General features: G+C 41.2%; 1 protein-coding gene across 4 annotated transcripts in view; it reads left to right on the top strand.

Annotated features, from left to right (window-relative positions):
* The window catches only part of DGKI (diacylglycerol kinase iota), a 450,160-nt gene that overhangs the window by 251,674 nt on the left and 183,986 nt on the right, over positions 1 to 14,500 (top strand). For all 4 annotated transcript variants that reach the window (XM_047097249.1, XM_047097250.1, XM_047097248.1 and 1 more), the window contains 3 exons: positions 6,698 to 6,811; positions 8,215 to 8,352; positions 12,385 to 12,463. In XM_047097249.1, the coding sequence (XP_046953205.1) occupies positions 6,698 to 6,811; positions 8,215 to 8,352; positions 12,385 to 12,463 (331 nt within the window). The remainder of the gene's footprint in view (positions 1 to 6,697; positions 6,812 to 8,214; positions 8,353 to 12,384; positions 12,464 to 14,500) is intronic.

Raw genomic sequence — 14,500 nt, 5'->3', positions numbered from 1 at the left:
CGTTTTGTGTTGCTCTACCTCCTTGCACTTTTAAATAGCCCATCTTCCTGCATTCCACTTGAAGGCAGAAGACCCTGTTGGGTGCCTGTACTTCCGTCACTTTCAGCAGGTTCCTTACCCTCCTTTGTGACCTTCTAAATCTGCAAGGGGATACATTTGCATCCCTAAGGGTCTTCATAGCTGTAGCATTACAATGGTATAGACCATGGCTGTTCAAGAGAACTACAATACAAGCCACATTTTTAAGTTTTCTAGAAGGTACTTAAAGTCAGAAGCAGGTGAAATTAATTTTATACTACATTTTATTTAAGCTAGTATCTCCAAAATATTATCACTTCAACATGCAGTCGTAGAAGAATCACTCATGAGATTATTTTATATTCTATTCGCGCTGTCTCCAAAATCCAGCATCTGTTTTGACTCAGAGCCCCTCCAGTTTGTATTAGGCACATTCTTGTGCCCAATCGCCACATGTGGCCAGTGGATGCTGCAGGGGACGGTACAGGTGTCATCTCTTCGTAACTGGTTAGCATGATCTTAAGGCTGTCACATGGTTGTCACATCTTCTCAAGGCCCTAGGAAAACTCCCCTAACTCAAGAATGATCTCAGACCCTCATGTTTGTAAACCAGCTGCTCTTGGGTTATGCAGTAAATTTGTATTTTTTCCCTTCCTTGGGCACATCTCTACCTGTCCAGCTCCCCATAGCTGTCGTTTTGCTCGAATAGTGAAGGGCATGTGGACCAAGAGCCTAGAGGCGCCCATGCCCTCCCCTCCTTATGGCTCCTTACGGTGCAGTGTGGTCCCTACCTATCTGGCCCCTGACCTCGATAACGGGGCTGGAACAGCAGGTCCACCTTTAACCGCGTTGCCCTCTTTCCGGAGGCCTGGAGTTAAACTCTGTAGCCAGCTCCTTCGTGCTTATTTCTTGATCAGTTGGCTTCCCTAGATGAGGATACACCCTAAACAGAAGGCACCTCCTTGCTGGACTTTGTGCAGCCACAGCAGGGAAGAAAGCACTGTTTCCCTTTAAGTGATAGTGCCAAGCACATCATCCCAAACCCCTTTTCTCCCGAAGTGCTAGCCTAGCTATATCCCTCCCCCACCCATTTCTCTCACCTTCTGTCTTGATTTCTTTAGGGCTGATTTTAAACAGTGATTTTCATATATTTTTATTTAAAAAATGTATGTTAATTCATTTTTTTGAGAGAAAAAGAGAGCGAGAGAGCATGTGTGCGCACACAAGTGGGAGAGGGACACAGAGAAGGAGAGACAGAATCCCAAGCAGACTCTGTACCATCAGAGCAGAGCCCGAACCCATGAACTATGAGATCATGACCTGAGCTGAGATCAAAGTCAGACGGTCAACCACCTGTGACACCCAGGTGCCCCTTAAACAGTTCTTTTTAACACATGATGACCTAAAAACTCTTAAGTACAAATATAAATGAAAACATCAGAAGAGTCCTAATGTACATACTAGAAAGGGACACCCAGTCGTTAAATGCCGCCTTGATGATCTTTCAGTTCAGAAATGTTCTACTTCTTTTGATGTCTCAACATGCACATCCTTCGCTTTTTGCCAGCATATGAGGAGCTACGTGTATTGGGTCTGTTGGAAAAAAATGTCAATTCGCTCTTCTTGCCACCCCTCAGCCGCCTCTGATGTTAGTACCTTGCAGAGTGAAAATATTGCTCGCAGTGCACTGGGGACACATGCAGTGACAGCTAAAGCATAGCGTGGACAGGGGTGGCAGCATTGGCCAGCTGTGGGGACAGTACTGTGGGGCTGCTCAGGGACAGAGCCCAGGACCGTGCTGTTTCAGATCCCTCAGCCCTGCTCCTCCTAACACAAAGGCAGGAAAGAACCTTGTGAACTCAGAAATGATTTCACCCAATCTGGATAGTTTTCTGTGGTGGAAAATATGCCAAGTGCTGTTTTGCAGTTAATTAAATATAGCTGAAGGAGTGCTGGATGAGCTGGTGGAGATGATTTGGGGGAAATGTGATAGCCTAGCAAACATAATCCCTGCTAAGAACCTGAAGCCTGGACTTCCAGAAGGAACAGGTTGCTGGTAAGCGAGAGGCCCCAAGAACAGCTTTGGGCCTGAAGATCCTTTGTATAGGTCTGCTTTTATAAAGACAGATACAGATTATTACTCAAGGTCTTTTCTGTCTCCTGCTATTTTAAGTATATTTGTTTACTCTCTCTCTCTCTCTCTTTCTGTCTCTCTCTCTCTCCCATCCCTTCCTCTTTTGTAGCACCTCTCTGCTTCAGTACAGCTTGGCTTTTCTGTCTTTGATAGTGTGTGAAAGACTTTGTGATTGATGGCAGTCAAAGGTGGGATTGATTTGTGAACTTGAGGTTCAGCGTTACGCGGAGAAAAAGGAAGAGGGCGTTTTGCTTCTAGGAAACTGGACCTTCATAGAGGAAGTGAAGAGGAAGAAAAATAAAGCCTAATCACAGCAGCTAATGTTAATTAAGCATCTCCTATTTGCCAAGCTAAGAAATGTCTACATGGTGTTTAACTGAAAACATACCCCTAACAGGCTTGAGAGACAGATGAGAGAACTTGGAGTGACGGAGTCACTTGCTTAAACTCACCCAGCCCATGTATGATGGAGCGGGGTTCACTGAGTTCTGTCTCCCTACACCCTACGTTCTGTTGCCTTTTGGGGAAGCTGCTGTTGAGTAATGTAGCTCTTGGATGAGAAACGCTATTGAGGACTATGAGAAAAGATCCAGACCCTCCTCTGCTAAAAGAACTACTAGCCTACTGGTGGCACTTAAGAGAACTTCATGACACATCTTGGTTATGAAAGGCAGGTGACATTTGATGACCCTAAGGTTAGGTAATAATGGGTTACTAAACCTACCTGGTTGTATTCAGAAGAAAATATTTGGCTATTGGAAAAAGAAAGTAGAATGTATTTATGCAATTCTTGATCAAGGGAGATAAGTAGCTGCCCATCCCTCTTTTTAAATCATGTTTATTTAATTTTGAGAGAGAGAGAGAGCACGCGAGCCAGGGAAGGGCAGAGAGAGACAGGGCAGAGGATCTGAAACAGCCTCTGTGCTGACAGCAGCAAGCCTGATGTGGGGCTCGAACTCATGAACTGTGAGATCCTGACCTGAGCCAAAGTCGGACGCTTAATCAACTGAGCCACCGAGGCACTCTTACATTTATGCAGTTCTTAAATCATTGAATAAGAAAGGGGGAGATCCTTTAATTCAAATCAGTTATACATTTTCCTCTTCTGTTAGGGCAAGTGTGAGAGAAAAGGAGATGGTGAGAAATCCAGGGGACCTGAGGGCTCCTGCCATTCTGAGGAACTATATCACAGTATGGTGTCGATTCTTGGCAACTTTTTTTGAGAAAACAGCAACAGCTTAAGAAGATTTGGATGAAGGCTGTTATACTGATTAAAGAATTATTAGAAGATACCCCATCAGGGGCACCTGGGTAGCTCAGTCAGTTCAGTGTCCAACTCATGGTTCATGAGATCAAGTCCTGTGTCAGGCTCTGGGCTGGCAGTGCTGGGCTTGCTTGGGGTTTCTCTCTCTCTCTCTCTCTCTCTCTCTCTCTCTCTCTCTCTCTCTCAAAATAAATAAATAAACATTAAAAAAATTCTTTAAGAAGATACCCCATCAATTCATGGAAATTACAGGACACTCATTTTGGTTATTTGAAAAGTATTTGTATTTCACACACTGTGGACTGATCCTTCCTCTTCCCGTCCCTCTTGGTATTAGTGTTCTTCCTGCGATTTAGAATTTTTCTTTGCAGGGTCCTCTTCAGAGGAAGTTATTTTGTTGTGTTTGGTCTTTCCCTTTTCTTTCTCTGCATCCTATCACTATCCCTTCCTAGTCCTTTGCATGGTCTCCAGCACTCTGAGACTCGAGTGGGTTTTCCTTAGGTGACTAAGGCACCCATCCTGAGGAGGTGTTGGATGTTTGAGGTACATCAGCAAGCCAGGGGGAAGGTGAGCCCACTGCAGGCGGCTTTCTCCCTCCAGCCGCAAGGGGTCTCCCCTGTCTTTGGGCTGTGGCCTCAGGAAGGGGTTCTCACATTCTTTTCCAGCCTCTCTCCCGCTGGCCAAGAGGGACCCTTATTCATACATGGCCCCCTGTCAGGAGGGGTGAACTTCTACTCCCTGTTATCAGACAGAAGCCAAACTCCAGGCTTCATCTGCTTGCCATTTTGTGTTTGCTTTGCTTCTGGTCCCTGAGGATTTATTTGTCCTATCGTTGTGTCTGGAGTGCATTGGGTATCGGAAATGTGAACACATGACATTATCCTTACCAAGAAAAGAGAGACCTGTTTCAACTATGCATAAGAAACAAATTTCCAGTTTAAATCTACCTGAAAGAAAGTAGACAGATTTGTGAGTACAGTTCATAAGGGGGAGACAGAGTGATCATCTCTTAGAAAAGTTGTAAAGAGTTTGCCTTCTTTATATAGGATGTTGAGTTCGAATTTCTAGAGTTCCATTGCATTTCTGAGTCTCTAGTTCTCAGGGCTATTTGCATCTGCAATCAGTGACCCCTGATTGTTGGGATTTCTGAGTTTTCATGTCTTGTAGTTTACTAGAGGGATCTGCTTCTACGGTGTGTAGTTTGTGCACAGGTAGCTGAGCAAGAACGGTATCTAGCATAGTCATCAGATCTATTTTAGCATCTGACTCTTTTTCCCCTTACACTTCAATAGCAAGCTTTGTTTGTACTGTGTGTAAGACAACTAAGAAAGTGTTAGGTCAGAATCTAAGAAGTTGTCTGGGAGGGAATTGCCCAGGGAGTGGAGGGATCTTTGGACACTTCTTTAGATCTGGATTTTTAGTTCATCATATTGGGTGAACACGGGGGTATGCCTTTCTAGAAGGTAAACACAATTTCAGGCTTCTTGATGGACAGTCAAGTTTTACATCCTGGAAGGAATACTGTGGTAGCGAAAGGATTTTAGAGTCAAGAGACCTGATAAGATCATGACATTGACACTCCTAATATCTAGTCTTGAGCAAATTGCTTGACCTCTTTGCACCTCAGTTAATAAATCTGCAAATTAACTGAATTGGTTTGAGCAATTTCTAAGGTTTCTCCAGCATTCCAGAGATTCCAAAAGTATATGCCTCTGTCTTCAGCATGGTCAGGCCCTATCCGGAACGGGGTTTGGGTCTTTACTGAAAGGCTCTCTGTCCCAGAGTGGCTAAGAGGTCAGCCTTGGGGTTTAGCATACCTAATTTTGAATGCGATCTGTACTACATAAATGGTATGATATTACCATAGTAAGGGTATGATATTATCAAGTTTTGGCCTCCTTATCTATTACATGGAGATGAGACTTCTACCTACCTTACAGAGTCATTTTGAAGTTTAATAAGAGAACTTTGCTCAGAAATCAGCACATGGAAAGCAGTGATTGTCTCTCTCCTTGTTCCTTGTAAGCTCCTTGGGAGCAGGCATCCAGTCTAACTTACCTTGTTCCAGCTCATTCATCTTATTTCAGTTGCTTAGTTCTGTGTTTTATATGTAGTGTGCACTACATATACTGTTAAAGTACTATTAAAAACAATAAAATAGGACTCATACAAATGTAGAATGAATGTATGTCAAATTTATTTAGTTCTTTGATGAAGAGCTTAGCTCAAATTTATTTAGCTCCTCGCATCCAGCAAGATGATAGAGTTGACTTATTGGAGAAGTAGAGGGAAAGGATTATGTAGTTTATTCCAAAACAGTTTTTCTAAATGTGAGATAAAATCAGTTTATGGCCATATGGGGGAATAAAACCATAACCTTTAACATAATCTTCTATTCTCGACCTTTGTGTATCCACAGGACAGAAATATTCCAGTTAGTCTACAGTTATAACGTTTTTAGGCCTGTAAAATGCCACCTTAGTAGGACTTTGTGAGGATATGCAAGTTTCTTTTTGCCATTTCCAGGTTTTGGGTAATTATTCTAAATAGTTGCAAGACCAAACCTAAAGTATTATTTATCTTAGAAAAAGATTAAATGGGAATATGATTCTAGTATATAAGTATCTATTTTCTGCCTGAACTTATAATAAGTACTAGGACCATGCATAATTATGTTTTCATAATGTTTCATTACAGAGAATATGGGGATCGTTAGGAAAATGCTACTAATTTCTAAGATGGTGTTATGGAGGGTAACCATTTAATTAGTGCTTACATAGACCATATTAAGGGCTTTATATGCATTTTAGTTTAATCTGTAAACAGTCTTGTGAGGTAGGCATTATCTCCATTTTGAAAATCAGGTAAATAAATCTCAGTGAGGTTAAATAATTTAATCAAGATTATGTAGCGAGTGTGACCAAAATTGAAATTCAGTCTGATTGTAAGTCTTGTATTGTCTCCAATGCCTATATTGTAAACCTCCCCAGATTTTAAACTGTTCTAAATTTGAAGGTAGATCTCAAGTTAAACATACAGATGAGTGGGTCCGGTTTTGCTTATATGACAGCATAAACAAAATGGTCCTTCTCCCTTTAGGGACTCACCATTTTGAAACTGTTTGAGATAAGTGGTCTGTTTCTTGACTACCAGATTAAATCGTACATATTTTAAAGAAAAATCAAACTGTATCATTTGCTTTTTAAACTTCCTTCTCTCAGGTTGTCTTTGTAACTTACCTATCTTTCTCATATCTCTTCTGGCCCCCGAAATGTCTGTAGGTGGGCTGGATCCTTTCTATTCTGGATGAACTGCAGCTGAGCCCTCAGCCTCCTGTCGGGGTCCTTCCACTGGGAACTGGGAACGACCTGGCTCGAACTCTCAACTGGGGAGGGGTAAGAACTGTTCTCAGGGACCACCCAAGCCATCAAGCAGAAGGGTCCCTGAATCCACAGATGTTCTAACGGAAGGGGAATATGCTACTGTTGTCCAAAGAATAAGTTAGAATGGAGAATTAGGGTGCCCCTGCTTCATGGTTTTATCTGGGACCTTCTTCAGTTCAAATTGAGAATCATCTAGAGAAGAAAGTATGGTATAAAAAATGGGGGTTAGTACACAGGCCTGGGGCTTCTTGAGGTAGGTATCCATTGAAAGGTGGTGGGTGGGTTGGCCTCAAGTCTTTACGTAAAACAAGCACACGGACCTGAATTGATCCTGACCCTCAGTCTTGGCCAGAAGAGCAAATCTGGTTCAGATTACAGTCCTTTGTTTAAGAGAGTTACGGGTTTTATTGAGCATTTTGTTTTTCTGCTTCGTGTCATCATGGCTTTGTGAAACAGATAGCCAACTGTCCTTCCCACCATACAGCCAACTTTAGTTAAGCTTAGTGGAAGAAGTTTACCTGTCACTCACCAGCTCTTTTATTAACATTATTACAGTGTTAAGATAGTAAGGAGGCACAATAGGCTAACATACGCAGCCCCACCAGCTTTTTATCTGCTCATATGAGAGATTGGACTGGGCTCCATGAAAATTCTCTTCAGATATTAGCAGATATGAAATTGACCTTTGGGTGAATTAACCTCCATTAGGTGATAATTCTCTTCAGATATTAGCAGATATGAATTTGGCATTGGGTGAATTGACCTCCTACAGTGAGCATAGTATAAATGATAATAAATTAGTTTCTTCATGTAAATATATTTATCACTGTTGACTCCTCGCATCCAAATCAGAGACTTGACTATCCTTAATAATCATGCTGCCAGTAAATACATGCTCGAGTGGTAAGTGGTTGCATAATAGGGCTGTGCCTCAGACAGACTTGCCTTCGGCCATGGAAAGAACGGTGTCCCACTGCAAGGTTAGGGAGGTGAAGTGGAATGTTAATTGAAAAAGTTGTCTCTCATGTGCCACCTGGATTCCTTTCCTCCTTTTCCACACATACTTGTCCTATGTGTCTCTCAAATTCCTCTAGTAGGAGACCTGGGGAGTCCTCTTGTCACTCTGATGGAAGCAGCCATCCAGCATGGCCCTCAAATGCCTACCGGTGACTACTGGTTCTTGGTGCTGGCAAAAATTACTCAGCTCAAACCAGTTAGAGCAGTATCTCTATGCACGTTACCTGTGACTTTTGTCTTAGATTCTAAGTACTTCAAGGAAAACAGTTTACTTTCCCAGCCTTGCTAATCGCAAAATAAACAGAGCTACGACAGAAGGGCTCTTGCTTGCATGAAATACCTTTGGCTGTACTGTTCGCTACTCCAGATGGCAGTGGGTATATGTTTTGATTCCTTAGGGCTACACTGATGAACCTGTTTCGAAGATCCTTTGCCAAGTCGAAGACGGGACAATTGTACAGCTGGATCGCTGGAACCTCCACGTGGAAAGAAACCCAGACTTGCCTCCAGAAGAACTTGAAGATGGTGTGTGTAAGGTGAGAGAGCTCTTTCTTCAGCAGAGAGGAACCCTGGAGCATGTGCCTGAGTGACAGGAGATACGCTCCTGGCTGGAGAATCATATGCTGATTCCTTCCTATGAGATAACAGGGTAATGTTTGAGTTTATGGCCACTGGGGCTAGGAGTCTAACACTACTCAATGATTCTGCTTCATTGACTTCTAAAGGCTGAGATCTCCTACTCCTTGTCTTCCACACCAGAAATACATATATTCATTTTCTGATCTCTCAAGCACTGCATCTCAGAACCTATGGGATGGTGAAAAAATATGGATATTCTGAAGCATTAGGCATATGGCTTTTTGATAGAAAGATAACCTCCTGAGATGTCTTGTCTGATACTAAATATCTCTTACGTTTAGGAAGTATTAACTGAGCCAGTTTCATCACTTGGTTGGGACTTGAAGATGCCTAAATAAATGTTTTGATTTCATATTTTTCCTTCAGTGATGAAGCTTTCATTTCCACCCAAGACAAATGAAGAGACACAATTGTACCCATGTTAGTGCAGAGTTTTGGTGGTAAATTTGGTTCGAAGTTCCCACCTCAATTTCATATAAATTTGACAGGTTGCCAAGTAACCTCTCCTTGCATATTACTTTCCACTTTTCTTCTATGAGAGTGTTTACAAAGCTTTTCATGCATAAGAAACTCCACATGTGTCCGTGAAACATGCAGATTATGGGGCTCAGTCTCCATCGATTCTGCTGAAGTAAATACAGGTTGAAGGATCAGAATCTGTACTTTAAATTTTTAAAAAAATTTTTCTTATTAAATTTTTTAATGTTTATTTTTGAGAGAGAGAGAGAGAGAGACAGAGAGAGAGCGAGCGAGCAAGGGAGGGTCAGGAGAGAGGGAGACACAGAATCCATAGCAGGCTCCAGGCTCTGTGCTGACAGTGGGGCTCACACTCATGAACCGTGAGATCATGACCTGAGCCCAGGTCGGAAGCTTAACTGACTCAGCCACCCAGGTGCCCCTAAATTTTTTTTAATGTTTACTTATTTTTGAGAGAGAGAGAGCAAGAGCAGGGAAGGGGCACAGAATCCAAAGTAGGGTCCAGGCTCTGAGTGTCAGCACAGAGCCCGACATGGGGGCTCAAACTCCTGGATTGGAAGATGATGACCTGAGCTGAAGTCAGACGCTTAACCGACTGAGCCACCCAGGTGGCTCTCGGAATCTGTACTTTAAATGACATCTCTGCTTTATTGGATTATGCCATTGATTGAGATCAAGATTGTCTTGGGTATTTCTTTTCTTTTCTTTTTTATTTTCTCTTCTCTTCCTTTCTTTCTTTCTTTCTTTCTTTCTTTCTTTCTTTCTTTCTTTCTTTCTTTCACATTTATTGTGCTTTCTTTCTTTCACATGGGCATTGCTGCTTTAAAATAAATTGAACCAGCTATCCTTTTGAACCCAACCAAAATCTATTTATTTATCGACACCATGATCCTAACCAATTGTGATAAACACTCAAGTTTCTTATCTGGCTAATATAAGTGAAAATACGTTTTATCTTCTCTTCATGTTTTTTCCCCTAAACCATGATCCAGAAATTATAAGGTTTCTAGTAGATACCGTGACTGCTTAGTTGATTTTTATTCATAATGTCACAATGTTGCTTAAACTGCAGGTATCATCTTGGGATATGATACTTTCTAATGTATCCGACCTATAGAAATTGGGTAGAAAATAGCCAAAGTGAAAATAATTGTATGGAAATTTAAGGTCCTTTCTCCACCAATCTTAGAATGCTTAGGCCCTCAAGAGAAATCTCTATTTGCATCTCTTCCTGACAGCTTAAGAAATGGAAAGACTCCTTGGTGCAGCCAGGAAACATTAATCCAGATAATTAAAGGGCTTTGAAAAAATTGGATTTTTGAGATGTGTAGAAAATTGAGGCAATTTTTCCTGAAAAATAGGAACAAGAATTTAATAAAAGACTAAACTGGGGTATTATTTAGGGGATGGTAACCAAATGTTCTCCCGAGTTATCAGTGAATGCTAAGACATGGGTTAGAATTGTAGCCAAGAAAACATAAATGGTAGAGATGAACCTATCTGTGCTTTTGGCAAGATCACCAACCCTTGCTCTCATTACAGAGGCTTGGTATTTTGATTAAGTGCAGGAACTGGACATTCTCAAATACGAAGCCAGGAGAATAAGACATGATTTTGGCACTGCTCTGTGTTTATTTTCTCCCCTGTTCTCGAGTCAGTTGTAGCCATTTCTAAGGGGGCTGATTTGACCTCTGAATTGTTACAAGCTCTGACTCGGGACCTCCCATCGGGGTTGGGGGTGGGGAGCCTTCATTCTTTTCTTCCATTGGAGGCCAAGGCAATCTGTTTTTGTTTTTTGTTTTTGTTTTTTCTGTATTAACATCTCTTTCTGTTCCTCTCCCTCTCATTTCATTTATCTCTTAATGGGACAAGGTCCACATTCTAGTCAAAGAAAATCTTGCTGATCGAGGGACGCATAAAACAGTGCAATAAACTTACTTTTGGGATCTTGAGGGTTAAACACTTATTTCTAACAGAAGACAAGTATATTTCTGTCTGGAGTCTAAACCTGATAATTATCTGGAAACATTATCCAAGCTGAGATAAAATTGCCTCTCTATTTAATTTAACATTTACTTTCCACTCTGAGCTGCCGAAGGAAAAGTGGAAGAACTACAATTTCCTTTCTAGCACTTTCCACATGCTTTTCTGATTGTTCTAACATTGAAGCCTTAAAAGCACATGAATTTTGCACTTTTGATGAAGGATTTTAGTTTGTATTGTCCTCTCCTTTACGGAGCTGGCATTGCTAACAGCCAGGGACCCAGAGGACTCTAGGAAGGCTTGTGTATGTCCCTGCATGTGTATCTGCATGTTTCATGATCATATGAAAGATCCGAGGTCTGATAGACTGAATAGAAATCTGGATGATACAAATATGTATACACATGTATATTTCTTTCCCTATAGATCAAGGATAGCTGAATGTTTACCACTGCATAATTGCTTATGACCTATGTCAAAAATAGATTTTAAAAAACCAAAGGGTAAGCATATTAAATGTTATTCATTTTAAGTTGCAATATTAATATGGTGAACATAAATTCTCAAAAAAGTATATCCTCTGATTAAGTAGCTTGCACATGATCCTTGCAATTGAATCGACTCTCTAAGTTTGTTTAGTGAATTAATTCTTTTAAAAAATTTTTTTTAGTGTTAAATATTTTTTTAATGTTTATTTATTTTTGAGATAGAGAGTGAGCAGGGGAGGAGCAGAGAGAGAGAGGGAGACACAGAATGCAAAGCAGGCTCCAGGCTCTGAGCTGTCAGCACAGAGCTCAATGCAGGGCTCGAACACACAGACCGTGAGATCATGACCTGAGCCCAAGATGGACGCCTAACCAACTGAGCCACCCAGGCACCCCACTTAGTGAATCATTCTTTGTAACTTAAAAAAAAATTTTTTTACTGTTCATTTATTTTTGACAGAGAGAGAGAGAGAGAGAGAGAGAGAGAGACAGAGCATGAGCAAGGGAAGGGCAGAGAGAGACACACACACAGAATCTGAAGCAGGCTCCAGGCTCCGAGCTGTCAGCACAGAGCCTGATGCAGGGCTCGAACTCACAAACTGTGAGATCATGACCTGAGCTGAAGTCGGATGCTTAATCAACTGAGTCACCCAGGCGCCCCGATTCTTTGTAACTATTGTACATGTGTTTCCTTGAGCTGAATTTGGCTCTCTTACTAATATCTGCAAGACCAGTTCTCATTTAATAATTTGTATTTGTGTCACTTGTTTCCTATCCTATTTAACATCCTTGGGAGTGTTATTTGATTTGAGCTTTCGCTAATGAATTCAAAAATCTGTGTTCTTTCTACACAAAACCTTGTCCTTCGGGTTACGGCTTCTCTCTCTCCCAGGGATTGCTCCAGAGACAGGTGCCTGGCATCAGGCTTTCCTTGACTCTGTCTGGTTACACACCACTTCACCTCTACTTTGTTCATCATTGCAGCTTCCTCTGAATGTTTTCAATAATTACTTCAGCCTTGGATTTGATGCCCACGTCACACTGGAGTTCCATGAATCCAGAGGTGAGGACAACGTCCCATTTCCATCTCCCAGGGAGGAAGTTTCCAGCAGGTGTTTTGCATGTTCCCTTCTGTTTGCATATCACCTAGGTGTTGACAGTGGGCTTCAGTGTTGCTTCATTTTAACTTTCATGGCAACCTTGGGAGCTAGCGAGATAGGAGCTTCTCTCAAATAGGTCCCTGAGACCCACTTATTTAGAGTCTCAAAGATGGTAAAGGACAGCACTAGGTGTACGTTCCAGGTCTCGGACTACTAATTTTAAGGTTTGACTAGAAACTTTGAAGTTAGTGAACTACTAGGAAGTGATGAAGATTCTTTCACTAGAGTCATTAGGATCTTCACAGCTTCTGGAAACACCAGTTGTTAAAGTCCAACACTTCATATAAACCAGGGCCATTGAAATCTGGTAGCAAAAACATTCAAGTCCTCTCTGTGTGCGTAAGAGAGACAAAAGACATTTTAGAACAATAGGGGAAACTGATAGGTGGTTTGGGTTGAAAGAAATGGTATGGTGGTGATTTGATTGGTTGCAGAGGTGCGGGGAATACCCATCGGACGAGAAAGAGGAGTGAATGAGACCCAGTAGTAGTTTCAAGGGCTAAAAGAGATGGGTTCACAATTAGGGAACAAAACCACTTTTGAAAGAGATAAGATGAAATAATGTCAAGGAGTTAAACACTTCGTAAAAAGATTTCTCATGCCATTCAGAGCTGGGAAAGTTTAGGATTTGAGCTTATGTTTTGAATTTCCAATCTTCTGTGCTCATGCTCACTCAGTGTCTCTTCATCTCTCTCTTAAAATCTCTTCTTAGTAGTATAATATGTACATCTGTGTCTTTGCCTGGATCTATGTCTGTACCTAGTCCCTTGTGAATATGTTAATATATAACCAAAATAGTGCCCGGCTACAGGTTAGTATAAGTGCATTGTGAGATAAAAGGCATAAATGAGAGGATTATTTTACTTCTTTTTCTCCAGATTCTTCAAGAGCAGAAGTGGTTTTAACTCCTAGAATTTGAAATACAGAGACCTTAAGGCTAGAATTCAAATGTTCGGATTCTAGTATTAACACAGAGAAAATTCTGATAACACTCTTAGGCACTAAAGGTCAAGAGTGAAGTTGTGGGATTAAGGGTGTTACAATGCAAAATCTAAGTGAAGTCCAAACTTGTAAGTCTCAAATTGAATTCAGGAATTTTGGTAGGCTTTGCCTTCCTGCTTTCATGAGGCTTGGAAGGTCAAATGCTGTATGAAATAAAAGCAATACTGATCAGAGAGAGCCATCGTTTGACTTTTCTCTCTGAAAAGTTGGTTGATTACAGAACCACAAATATCAAATACCCAGATCAGGAGCACCACCACCCTCCCACCACCCTGCCATAGACAACTATTCAGATATGCAGAGTCCTATGTTAGGGACCACATTTATAGTCTGTTGGTCTCTCTGTATTTAAGGAGACTTAATTTGGGGAAGTAAATGGAAATTACTTTCCTCATTTCTTAACCCATTTTTTTTTCCCCTCATATTCTTCAGGAGACTCTGGATCTGGGCTTCCTAATAAAATCCTTAAGTTTCTTAATAATACTTATAATTATCACCAATGCATGAATCTTCCAAAATAGACATCCTGGCACGAAAAGAGGCCTAAATGAGTAAGTGGCAAACAATGAGCTCATTTTAGGGAGCCAAATATTTTGTCTAATTAATCTGACAATCTCCTAATGATACACTTCCTTGTACTATGATGAAACTTCTGCGTCTCAGAGTGAAAAAAGCAGAAAGAAACGTCACGGTGGAAACACCAGGCTTAGAATTCTTAAAGGAAAGTGATTCTTTTTTTTTTTTCTTGAAGTTATGGGACTATTTCATTCGAGAGAGGAGTACGCAAACTGTGGTATATGTATATGTACATCGTTTAGTATGTGTGTGATTACAAAACAATTGGTTACAAGATGCCAAGCATTGGTCTTCAAATAGTTTATTGTTGAGGCTTAGCATAGTGCTTTCATGCAGCATGAAATGGAACCGCAGTCATCTGC

The sequence above is a fragment of the Lynx rufus genome, unplaced genomic scaffold (assembly GCF_022079265.1).
Source record: "Lynx rufus isolate CCGP_SWC_20201006 ecotype Redwood Valley unplaced genomic scaffold, mLynRuf1.p SCAF_4, whole genome shotgun sequence".
Lineage (NCBI taxonomy): Eukaryota > Metazoa > Chordata > Mammalia > Carnivora > Felidae > Lynx > Lynx rufus.
The sequence above is the reverse complement of the archived record's forward strand: the minus strand, read 5'-3'. Positions and strand labels throughout refer to the sequence as shown.